The following is a 12,609-nucleotide window of genomic DNA, read 5'->3' as shown; positions in this document are numbered from 1 at the left end:
GCTGATTGTGAGCTAAGCTGTGAACAGCAAACAGAACCTTCCAGCTTGCTTAGAACAATTATCTTCACATTTGACCTGCCAGCTCCATAAGGTCATTGTCAAGGTCATAGCAAATCAAAAAGTGGAAAGGAGGTTTTGAGGAGTAATTTTTCAGAAACAAGTTTGATTCACTCTTTTGGTGGTCGAGGCCACATGCCCAGCCCTCTGCCAGGAGATAAAGGGAGGCAGGGGAACAGAATTAAGTCTTCCATTCCCTGTCTCTGTGCCCAAGAGATGAGATAACCGAGTACAGGGCATAGCATGAAGTGGGAGGCAGGATGGAACTTTTCTAGAGATCTCTAGAATCAAGGCAGGCCCTTGGGAGCCTGTAGCTCAGGACCTAAGAGCTGTTCACGGCATCTCCAATGATGCAGCTGGCTGAGCCTTCCAGTTGGACATGTTGTCCGCTCTGCATGGGCATGTGGGCAGAAGTCAATGATGGATCCCATGGCTAGAGGGGGCAGGTCTAGAACCTGATTCCCTCACACCATTGTGGAACACAGAGGGGGTAAGAGAAGACAGTCTCTACCCTAGAGTCTGCAGCGGGCTCACCTCAGGTCAGGTCAGGAAGGGAGCCCACATTTTGGGCCAATTTCCTGATGTTGGTGCTCATGAAACAATACTCAGAGAGGGACAGCGACTTGTCTAAGATCACACAGCGTCTCAGTGGCTGAATTTATTCCCTCCAACAGACACTGAGAGCAAGCAAACTCACCCTTCATCCTTTGGAGAAAAGAGCACAGTACCACACACTCCTCATTCCCTATCTGATGACAGCGCCAAGGAGCCTCCTGAGACAAAGCATAGGCACAAGAGGGATCCCTTGAGGACCCCAAATCACCGTCTGGCTGCTGACGTAGAGAGATAAGTGTGTGGTCCAGTTTGGTTTGGCAATGGACTTCCCATGACAGATGGGCCAGGACTGGGCTCCCTCCCGAGTCAGTGCTGCCCTGGGACAGCTCTGTGAAGCCTCTGGCAGAAGGGGGCTCCTGTGGTTGACATCAAAAGACACCTGGCTGGGCCTGGTAAAACGGCTTAGCAGCTGAAGGTCCTTTCCACGTGCCTGACCTCAGTTCGTGCCCTGAGACCCACATGTCGGGGAGAACTGACTCAGAGGATCACACACCCTCTCCCTCCTCCCCGTAATAACCATGTACATTTTAGAAAGGAGACCCTTGGCTCAGCTGATGACTGATGTGCTCCACCCACATGATGGACTATTACTCAGACATAAAAAGGAATGGAGTCCTGACTCACGCTGCAGCATGGACCGATCCTGAAAACATGCTCAGTGACAGAAGCCAGACACAGACGGCCACACCGTGCGTGATCTCGGTTACAGGAAGCATAAAGAATACTAACATTCATGGAGACAAAGAGTAGATTTGGGTTGGCAAGAGCTATGTAAAGGGGATGTGGGAGTGACTGCTGATGGGTGTGGGGTCTCATTTGGGGGGTAAAGTTGCTTTGGAGCTAGCTGGAGGTACCAGTTGCATATTGTGTATGTACTAAGTGCCACCCCTCAGCACCCAGGTAAAAGTCTAGTGTGGTATCTTTCTCACAGGACTGGGGAGGCAAAACCCAGAGGACTCCTGGGGCTCTACTAGCCAGCCTAGACTAGTTGAATTGGTGAGTTCCAGGTTCAGTAGGTGACCCTGTTTTTTGTTTTTAAATATGGTTGAGAGAGATTGAAAAAGGAATCCAGCAGAGACCTTTGGCCTCCATATTCACGTGTACACATGTGCACATAAGCTCACATACACAAGTACCACACACACACACACACACACACACACGGAGGGGGGAAGCAGCTGCCTCAACCACTGCACAGCCGTCACCCCCAAGCCCCTGTCTACACGCCTGCTGTGTCTCTTCTTCCCGGGCAGGATCTCAGGAGGCCCCGAGAGCCTTGGCAACCACAGGAAGAGGAGCAGTGGACTCTCTGCTTCTAAGTGGCCAGCTGGGCCCGGTCTCAGCCAAGGGCACGCTGTGCTTAGGAAACCCCATTTGCACAATTCTCATTTTGATTCCCAAGACTCTGCTTGTTCTTGGTGCACAAGGTCATGTGGGAACACGGTGACCCTGCATGACCAAGCACCACAGGGCCCCGGAAGCTGTGGGGGCACACTCTCCCCTTAGGTCCTGCTGGGACTGTCCCCTAGTCTGCCTGAGGGCACCCATTCCTGCTATTTTAGAAGGTCCCAACTCACTGTTCAGTAGTGTGGCCCATTTGAACAGATGTCCTTGAACTGACCCCATGGCAGACTCTCACGTAGCTCTGCCTTCTGAGGCCTGCCCAGGACAAAGTGCCCCATCTTCCTGGGGCAGCCTCAGAACTCTGGGGTAGTGGACGGCTCACCCATCAGAGGCCTGTGTCTGGCTTATCCTTGTGAACTCTGGACAGTTTTCTCCTCCTCTCCAGGTCTCAGTTTTCCAACCTGTAACATGGCCTGTCATCCTTCCCTAAGGCTCGGTTGAAACCAGGGTGGAGCAATGCTCAGAAACAGGCCAAGGGCCCTGGGGCGGCCGCAGCCCTTGGCAGTTCACCTGTGTGGAACGAGCCTGAGTAAGGCAGTCCTCTTACTAGCTGGAGAAGGTAAGCCATGACTTCTCAAGAGACCCCTGGCTCTCAGCTCACCCCTGAGTCTGTTCCAGAGAAAGAAGGGGCCAGAACTAAAGGAGGACACTGCCGTTCCTCCCAGATGAGAAGAGAGGACTGCCTACCCCCGTTTGTGCTCAGAGGCCTTGCTTGGTTAGGCCCTTTTTCTCTGCCTGACCTTGGCCCTGATCTTTCCCCCAGATTCCTGATTTCTTCTCAACCTGCCAATGCCAGGCCCCTAGAAGGCAGTGACAAGAAAGACAGGTTAGAGGCCCAGAGAGCTGGTCCAGTCATCCAGTCATAACCGTCATATATATATATATATATATATAATGTGTGTGTGTGTGTGTGTGTGTGTGTGTGTGTGTGTGTGTGTGTGTATGAACGTGCTTGTGTGTGTTTTGAGACAAGGTCTCGTGGATCCCTGGCTGTTCCTTGAACTTTCTCTGTAGCAGGAGATTACTCTGACCTTCAGTTCATTCTGCCTCTGCCTCCTGAGTGCTGGGATGACAGTTACTCACTACCACACCTGGCTTATGGAGTGCTGGAATTGATCTCAGGATTCTGCATGCTAGGTAAGCTTTGTACCAACTAAGCTACATCCTGGCCCTATGTAGTGTTTTAAAAGGACCACACTAGCTTTCCGGCAGGCAAATACGTAGGCCTGAAACACTTCGGAGGGATAATGGGCTCTCTGGCTCTTTCTGTTAGAGGTACCCCAGTCATTCATTGCAAGGGCACAAATGACCCGTATTCACCAATGCATGCTGTGGGGACATCTGAGAGCTTGCTGGCAACAAGGTTTTGATGCTGGGTTTTCATGCTCTGTGAGTCTACAGAAGCCCACCTTTGTTAGCCGGGACGCCTCAGCAGATCACTGCACACAGCCTCATTCATGCTGGGCAGACTATACGGGGAGAGTTTTCTCCTCTGTGTTGATAGCCTAGCTCCATTCCATCCTCCCCGCCTATGACAAGGTCCAAGGCAAGGGACTAGCCCTTCTCATTCCCACAGGCTTGCAGAGAAAGCCGAGTCTGTGGGACGCTCAGCCCCTTCCCCACTTTGTGGGGGTTGACTGTCAGGCCTCTGAGGCTTCTATTCCTGCACACAGGAGCTTGTCTGTTTCAGGTGGTTGGTTTGTCTCTGGCAGGGACAGGAAGGGAATGCCAAATTAACGCTGGGCAATAAATTCTGCAAAAGCCAATAAAACCAAAGCAGAGGGCTAGAGGGAAGAACCACAGCAACTGGTTAAACATTTTTGTTGGCAGTCACAGGCATGGGCACATTTTCCAAGGTTTGCATCAAGGAGACATCTGGCCCTGGCCCAGGGATTTGCAGGAGGGAATCCTAGCAAGCAGAGATGAGGGGCCAGGCAGGGCTGGACCCTCTGGGGATCCCAAACTACTGGTCAGCCTCTTCCAAGCACCTGAGCACCACCAATGGCCTCAGTTAGCTGGTTAGGAAGCTTCCTGGCCAGTTCTATGAGCTACAGGAGTCAAGGTCTGGGGAAGACAGTGTTCTATCTACGCTTGGAATGCCTGCTACCCTGCCTGGCCCCACCCAGACCCAGCATTCTGAACTAGAAAGCTAAGGCCTAGACCTCCTTTGATTTTTTTAGGGAGACAGCAGAGCTATTGGCAAGGCCCGAGAAGGCCCTGGGATTAAGCCTCTTGGGTCCTTTGGCCATAAAAAAAATCTCTCATTCCACAGCCTCGCCCACGCTATTTCTCTTCTCCAGGCTCACACCCTCGCTGTCAGCCTGTGCTGTGTTCTCTCCAGTATACAAGCAGCTGCATGTGTGTACCCATGCCCGTGCATTCCCAGAAGGCTCTGTAACTTATTTGTGTTTATCTTCCATTGAAAGTTGCTACAGGGCTCTCTGTGGGCAGATGGGTACCTGTGGCGGAAGGTGAGGACAGCCAGGTAGAGTGGCCAGCTGACCTAGTCAGTCCTTGGCTCTGTTTGGAAGAAAAGGTTCCGCACAAAACTCTCTGCCCTTCACTGCCCACAGCCCTCCCCATCCTTCCAGAAGGCCCTATCGGAAACAGCTGCAAGCCAGTAGCCTACAAGCACAGGCCACAGTATCACTGATGGTATGGGACTACTCAAGAGATGTCACTCCCCATGGAAAAATCAAGGCATTCCCCTGGTATCGAGGTTTGTCAAATGACCCAGGAGCCATGTGGGCCTGTTCTACTCCCACACTAAACCCAGGGGCTAGGAGACTCCAGTTAGCTTTTCAGACGTGGACTTCAGCCATCAACTCCAGCAATACCAGGAAACATCTGGACACCTTCCAGCTGGGACTTCACCCTTCTACAGGACCTGGTCAAGTCCACTGCCTCGGCCCTGAAGCAAGCAAATCCTAACTGCTTCTGCATCTGGTTGTCCTGGGCCTGGCCTCCTGTATACTCATCACTGGCGACACAACTTCTGCCCTTCAGCTACGTCATGCACTGTCTCACCTACACAGACCCATTACCCGGACTGCACGTGGCAACCCCTGCATACGTTCTGGATTCTGAGCAGCGGTCACCTGCTTAGAGACTAATCTCTCCATCAGAGTTGGCCACCGGCCTGCATGTTTGTGTCCGTAGACATTCCTTGTGCTGTATCGTATGGTGAAATTCAGCCTCAGGGATAGCAGAGGGCCTGACATTAGGACATGTGGAGTGAAATGAAACCTGGGTTTCCCAGGAATGAGTCACCCCAAGGAGATTTCAGGGCCCGAATCTTTACCTACCTCTGAGAAGAACACCGAGAGGATGACCAGACTGATCCAGTGAATGACACCAGCAAACTGGAATGCACTGGAAACTGTAATGAACACAGTGAGGCCAGGTTTAGGAGCAAAGAATTGAGTCCATCAGTCCAGGGGGCTTTGTGGCATGGAGGCAGACCTCTGGGGACCCCTGGGTGCTTGCAGACACATTTGGATCTGTTAGAAACTGGGTCGGAGAGCAAGGGTAGCTACAACCAGGCTGTGGGCCTGAGTGGGCAGCTTCTAGATCCACAGCACACCAGCCCCACAGCTCAGCGCACTTTGTGGGGGGCTCTGGGTAAGCCTCTGCCCTTCCATTCTGAACCTGCGGTACTGGAGATGGTGGTGACAGTGACGTGCTCTGGAAAGATGGCTGGAGTGATGCCTGGCACGGGGAGCTGATGGGTGAAGGCAGCAGAGCCTGCCGGCTGGGACAACAAACGTACCTTCCAGGTTCACAAGGGGGAGGCCAGCACTGATGGCTCCTTACTGTATCTCAGCTAGTCAGTCACTCTAAAGGACAGGACACCACAGCCTCCAAACACTAGCGGGGGTCGCAGTTTAGGTACTAGTGAGGCTAGTCCAGGGCAATGGAGTCCAGGGCAATGGTGGGGTGACCTTGGCAGAAACAGGGAAAAATGGTCCCCAGAGGGAATCCTCTGGATGGATCAAGGGAACTTTGAGGGCAGGAGGTAGGGGTGTTGTAGCAAACAGGTCATGTTGACTCTCTAGAGGGCCTGTTTCAAGCTGTTCAGCTGACCCCTGGGGTCAAAGAAAGATATCTTCTTTGGGTAGGGCTGGAATTCCCCATGTTTTAGAATCTGTGAACTCTGGGAGTGGGTAAAAATGAGGTCTTCAAGCAAATCCAAGAGGAAGGTTGCAGTTCTGGGTTCCAGGAGGAAGATGTATAGGTTCCCTGGCTCAGGGCCTGTATGACCCTCGAAGGATGAGCCCTGGAGACACTGAATTCCTCTCCTTCTGAGCCACATGAATACCAGTGGGAACCACGAAGCCGAGGCCTGTGTGACTCTGAAAAGACCTCAGATGATTCTGGAAACATAAAATCTCTCCCCATTATTTCTCAAATGAATTCCTGTGCCTTTTTTACGGTTTGCTTTAGAAGAGCAATAAATCTCGGATTGTGCGTTTTATGGAATTTAAGATGCCTTTTATGAGCTGCTATTGGATCTCCCACCAAAATCAATCTCCTGGATACTTAATTTTAAGCAAAATTCCAGTGTCGGCTGGGTTCTCAGTTCTACCCGATGCCTCATCACAACCCGAGCTCAGGGCCCCAGTATAGCCCACCATAGGGAAAGAAGGGTTCCGTTCTGGTCAGGTCTCATAAAACACAGACAGTCTGGATGCGAGGGGGGAAAGCCTACAGCATGGTTTAATTGAAGACAGGCTGAGTGTAAAACCAGTACTGGGCACTTAATGCTGGAAGATACTTTAATTGGAACCAAGGGGCCACCGGCTACATAAAACCCAACTAGGCTTATCAGACAAAAGCAATTCTGTGCTCTCTCAGAGAGCAGACAAGGCTGGCGTGTCTTGGAGGGAGCCGTGACAACCCCTGAGCATAGAAGACCCAGTAAGGATTTGGGGCATTTGAGAAAACAAAGAACAAAATGGGTTTTGGGGGGGGGTGAGCCTCTTGTCCTGGATTCTGTCAATGGTGGACACCGAAAGCTCTCGGCGGCCACTAACTCCACTTTTAAATGGTTCACCTCCCAGATCCAGAAAGGTGTGTAGGGACTTTCCCATAAGCTATATGCTCATCCACAGGCAAGGGCCAGACATGTGGGCCTCTGGCCCTCTGCTGCACCAAGCAGGGTGTTCCCAAGGGTGGGCACAGAAAGCGGGCCTCCACGCTACAGCCACGTTGTCACAGGGCATCGGAAGAAGTCAAGCCTCCTGGTGCCACATGCACCAAACTGCCACCATCATGAGGCTGGAAGGAATCCCCAAAGAAAGGAAAGTGGCCAAACAGTTAAACAGTCTGGAGGCTTGGAGTGTCCTGCTCTGTTCCTCTGACCTAGGTGAGTCTCCAGTTCCCACAAACTTTAATTTGTCTGCTTTTTCTGTAAAACGGGGTCCTGTCCTACCAGTCCTGGGCACCACAGGGTTGCGGGCAGGGTTGAAGGTGTAGGTGTGGAAAAGCATTTTCAAAGCGATCAGGGCATGTGTAAATGATGCTGCCCACTTCAGGCTGGTACCCACACCAGCCCTGCAGCTGCTGGCTAGTGATTACCAGTGATCAACTTCTCAAAACGGAACTGTCTAAGCCAGAAAAAAATTTCACCCTGGAAAATTCCAAATGAGAACAATAGAGGAAAAAAAAGATGCATACAGGGGTCCCCAACTTTTGCTTTTGTCTCATCAGTTTCTGATTTTGGAATGCTAGGGAGGGGACTAAAGAGGCCACATTGGACAGAAGACGAAGCCATGTTGATAGTGACAGAGAAGCCGCCAAATGTGTCCCCTCCCCAGGGGCAATCCCCATGGGCTGTCGTGGGGCCAGCAGCTTGGCGGTGGCACACACTGGGGGACGATCCCAGTCTGCAGGTTGGGGACCCCTGAGGGATGCAGATGCACAGTGAATATTGACATATGTATTTGCATATGTATCTCTCTGGCTACTCACACTGGAGAAGCTTTATATCTATTAGAAGTTCCAGAGTCAGGAGAATCACCACCAATATTACACAGGCTACCAGGAAACTGTTGAGACTCGCACTGAGCAAAAATACCTGCCATACGGCTGCTCTCTTCCCACAGCACGGCTTCAGCCAGTTAGACCTGCAGGGACAAAAGCAAGGAGAAGAGAGGCTGAGGGGCTGAGGGGAGAGACCTTGGCCACAGCCTTGCCTCAGATCAACCAGCTCGGCTTCCCCAGGGCCTGGGCTCACCATGATGTTATTTCGTTTTGTAGGCTGTGCTGGGGAGGGAAGTCAGGGCCTTGCGAAGCTAAGCAAGCACTCCACCACGGAGCTACATCCGCAGCAGGGCTTCATGAGAGACTGCGCTTATTCAAGAGGCCCCTGGGTAAAGTCCCGAGAGTAAAACAATCTCATTAAGGGACGCAGCTGCGTTTACAGGGTGGCTTTGGGAACTTACGGGAACTCTTTGGGATTCAGGCTTCTCAGCTCGGAAATGGGTGTGAACCTCACTCCCACAGGTGAGTCAAACTTGTGGGGAGGGGGGGGGGCAAGAGCCACAGGACAAGCTGTTGTCACCACAAGACTCTCCTGAATAGGTCGGGAGTGGACAGGAGGCCACAGGAGCTCAGAGCAGCTGAGCCTCTCAGGGTACTAGATCCCCACCCCTGAGGAACACAAGAGGGCGCTGCATTCAAACCTCACTGATTTGGTTGTTTATGACCTGTCCCTGCCTGCCCATCTGTTTTTTAAAGAGAATTATACACCCTAAACAGGCTGAGACAAGCCAGGGAAGTCTTGACTTTGGGGTCTACCCCATTGCCCTAGGATCATGTGCAAAGACACCAGATCACTCTGGGACTCCACTTCCCCATTTGGAAAGTAAAGGATAGTACTGCTAACTTGCAGAGTTGTTGAAAGGTAAACGAAAGAATGTATCTGACCTGAAAACACGGTGTGGCTGAAATGACATGATGATGATGATGATGATGATGATGATGATGATACTGAGGGTGATGCTGCTGCTGATGGTGATGATGGTACTGATGGTCAGGATAATAATATCTGATGGCCCAAATGCTTGGCCATCCCCACATCCTTCCCATGCAGAGGGAGTCAGCCTGCTGCAAGCAGGACCAGTGTCCTCTTGAATACTCAGGTGTCAACGGGCTGGGAAGGCAGCCCTGCTTTTTAGCACTCGCTGAAAAAATGATGTGGACACTGGTGACGTCTTCCTCATAGTTTGTTCAGAGAAAGCTTGAATGCCAGAGGTGACAGTCTTGAAGAAACCTGCCAGGAAATGGGGCTTGCTCAAGTCTCTCTGGATATTTCTAATACCTATGGGAATGATTGATGGTCTCTATCCTTGGCTCAGTGGTGACGCAAAGACCAGACATGGTCCTCTCGAGACTCAGGAAGCAGGTTCCAGAAAGAGACACTTGGAGACCTCAACATGATGGAGGAAGCTAAGTAGGTCATTTTGGATGGGGGAAAAATGATTGACATGAGTTCCAACAAAGGCCAAGCGTATGGAGTGAGAGAGGAAGAGACTGGCTAGGTCAGAAGCGAAGGCTTCTCTTTAAGAGGCAAATGGAAAAGAGGGCTACCAAGCCCAGTGGGAGCTAAATCACAAAGACCAGCAATGGGATCTGCATGGCCCCCTGCAGGTGAAACTTCAAATGCACTGCACTGACCACACTTCTCATTTGTTGTTGTTGTTTGTTTGTTTTTGGTTTGTTTTGTTTTCGGGCTCCCACAGGTCAACCCAAACAGAAGCCACACAGAGCTCAGTAGAACTGCTAGATAATTTCAAATTTCAGATAAACAACGAACAACTTCCTAACGCAAGTATATCCCAGATATTGCATAGAAGGTACCCCTACTAAATACACACACACACACACACACACACACACACACACACACACACACGCCATTCAAACTTTACAGGGCCCTATGTATTGCTCTCTGCTGGGTCTGGCAAACTCAGAGCTGAAGGTCTCAAGGAGCCTGAGTGAGAGTGACTGTAATTTAGTCGGAGAAACGTACGGATGAAGAAAGAGGCCATCATAGTATTTGAAAAAGCAATATTCCTAGAAGCCCAAGGTTGATTTTCTCAACTGTACTCCGAGAAAGAAAACAAAAGAGCCCTAGCAGCCAGGAGAAGTACTTTCTGAGTGATAAATATCCTTCTCTTGAGGCTACACGGCCCTGGGACACCTTGAGGAGCCAGAGAAATCTAGAGGAAACCCCTGAGGCCAGCTGTCACCATGAGAGGCAGAGGGAAGTACTGGACAGCGAAGCCTCTACCCCGTGCTCACGGACAACCTGTTCCCAGCCACTTGGAGGCCCCCAGAAGTGGAAGGCCGCTGCTCACTGGGTCCACTCTCTGCAGATGCTTTCCTGCAGCGAACACTCTTGGCTGTTGAGAACTCTGTCCGTCTGCCCTCCTCACACACACACACCCTGCCCCGTCCTACCTGCTCCGTACTTTTCCCCTGTGCCACACCAATCTCCCCTTCTGCCTGGCCCTGTTCGTACCTTTCATACCTCTCAGTTTGTGCCCAGCCTTCAGCCTGGGCCTTGTGGAGATGTTGTGTTGTGCCCTTCCCACCCTGTGGTCTTCCAATGCATGCCTTCTCTTCCAGGGCACAAAGACCCCTCAGCTCTAGTTCCACATCCACTGTTAGTGGCCACTAACCCTGGTGCCATTTCATTGTCATTTGAAATGGGAGCCAAGCAGCTTTGGAAGCTATAAATAAAACAGGCAGCTGGGAAGACTGTCAGCCCTGGGTGACGTCCAGTGGTGAACAGGAGGTTTCACCCTCGTGGTCAGGGGAAGCAGCTGGGCATCCTTCCGCCCCCTGTCTTGTACATCTGATGAGCGTGAGATGCACCCCGAGAGCCTGCTGCTCCCTCTGCCCCAGAGGAGAGGCCCCAAGCCAAGGGGCGGAAAAGTACTCTGTTTGGCTGCAGCTTACCTGAGTGTGAAAATGCTAACTTTGCTGTTGAAAGAGGTGTGGGCAGGCCTGGAGTCACCTGCGGCAATCTGAGGTTAGCCTGAGCCACGGAGAGGATCAGATGGAAGGCCTCAAAAAGGAGGCAGGGGCAGATCTGGATGTCAAAGGATGCTATGCCCCCAGTATGGGCTAGGTGGGCCCTGTGTCCCAAGTCAGCAAAACTGGTGACATTGTAGTGGGAAAGAGGAACTCAAACCAGTTATAAGGTGCTATAAGGTGACGGGGGCATTAGCAGGGAAACCCAGAGCCAGTGCAGGACTCAGGATGGTGAAGAGTTGAGCAGACATTTAAAACCAGGTGTCGAGGTATACAGGGCCATCCCCTGAGCCTTGCTCGCCATCCTGTGCTTGTAAGCTTGCTTACTTGAAAACTATTACCCCAGCAGGACTTCTTGACCGTTCCATCCCCTCATCAAGGGGTGGGAAGGACATGGGACCCTCACCTGAGTATCCAGCTGCTCCCCACCAACCCTGCCCAAACTGAATGGGGCTAGAATATATAGTTGAGGAGTCTAGGGGAGGGGGCGCCATATAGCTAACCACGGGAGAGTCCTCATTCCTGCTGGGCAAAGACTTTCTGGTACAACCTATTTGGAGAGGAGCACCCACACCCCTATAGATACCCCCAAACCCCAAAGCAGGTGCAAAGCCAAGCCTACCTATTCAGGTCCTGTATGTCTAATCCCATGGCAGCTTAGGTGTGCCCAACCAGAGCTTGGTCCTCAGCTACCTCAGCCTGGGAGTGTCTGTCCCCTGGCTGCACAAGGAGGTGATGTCTGTATCACTGGTGATATCACACCTACTGGGGGAACCTCTTTCCTCCCAGTGACCCCTACAACTCAGCAGGGACTTAAGAGACACGGACAAAGGAAGACCATCTCATAAGGGACCACTGTGGGTGGATGTGTCCAAGCCTGGAGGTGGGAGTTGGGATCTGCATCCAGGTCAGAGGTTGTCGTAAAGCCCCAAGGTTCAAGCCCTACCCACTTCCAGGTTAGGACCATGGTCTAACTTCCTGGGGTGATTCCAAGGTGTAACCCCACTGTCCTGACTCTTCATCACCTGGGCACCCACTGAATTCCGGAAGCTGTGTCCTCCTCAACATCCACTGAATTTGGCGCTGCATTTCAATGAGAGCCCAGGTGATGCGGGCGAGAGCTGTCCTTACAGGTGACAGGTATTACGGAGAATGAACAGGGTGTGTGGTGAAGGAAGTTTAGGAGCAGGACGGAGATATTGGTGACCGAAAGCAGGGCCACAACCAGCTCAGCATGAAGCCCAGAAGCCCAGGAGGCTTGCCTGTGGCTCTGTTTTGAACAAGAGAGAGCTGGACAGGGCAGTACAGCTCCACAGGAGTAAGGACCTGGGCTTCTCGGCAGAGCGCTCCAGAGGGAGCCGGAACTGTGGCGGTGGCGCTAACTGCAGGTTCCTGGGGGGCTCCAGGTTTGGGGTCCCGAACAGCTGGTAATACTTCCTGTGAAATGCAAGTGACTCAGTCATTGCAAGGAGAGTGTGTGTTCGTGGCAAGAGG

At 51.9% G+C, this 12,609-nt stretch overlaps 1 protein-coding gene across 1 annotated transcript in view; it reads right to left on the bottom strand.

Annotated features, from left to right (window-relative positions):
* Tmem266 (transmembrane protein 266) overlaps positions 1–12,609 on the bottom strand; it is an 86,222-nt gene that overhangs the window by 31,007 nt on the left and 42,606 nt on the right. The window contains exons 4-5 of the mRNA XM_059266920.1: positions 8,047–8,201; positions 5,382–5,455 (exon numbers count right to left, since the gene is read on the bottom strand). Of these exons, the coding sequence (XP_059122903.1) occupies positions 5,382–5,455; positions 8,047–8,201 (229 nt within the window). The remainder of the gene's footprint in view (positions 1–5,381; positions 5,456–8,046; positions 8,202–12,609) is intronic.

Source organism: Peromyscus eremicus, chromosome 7, assembly GCF_949786415.1.
Source record: "Peromyscus eremicus chromosome 7, PerEre_H2_v1, whole genome shotgun sequence".
Lineage (NCBI taxonomy): Eukaryota > Metazoa > Chordata > Mammalia > Rodentia > Cricetidae > Peromyscus > Peromyscus eremicus.
Note: the sequence above shows the minus strand (reverse complement) of the source record. Positions and strands in the feature narration are given on the sequence as shown.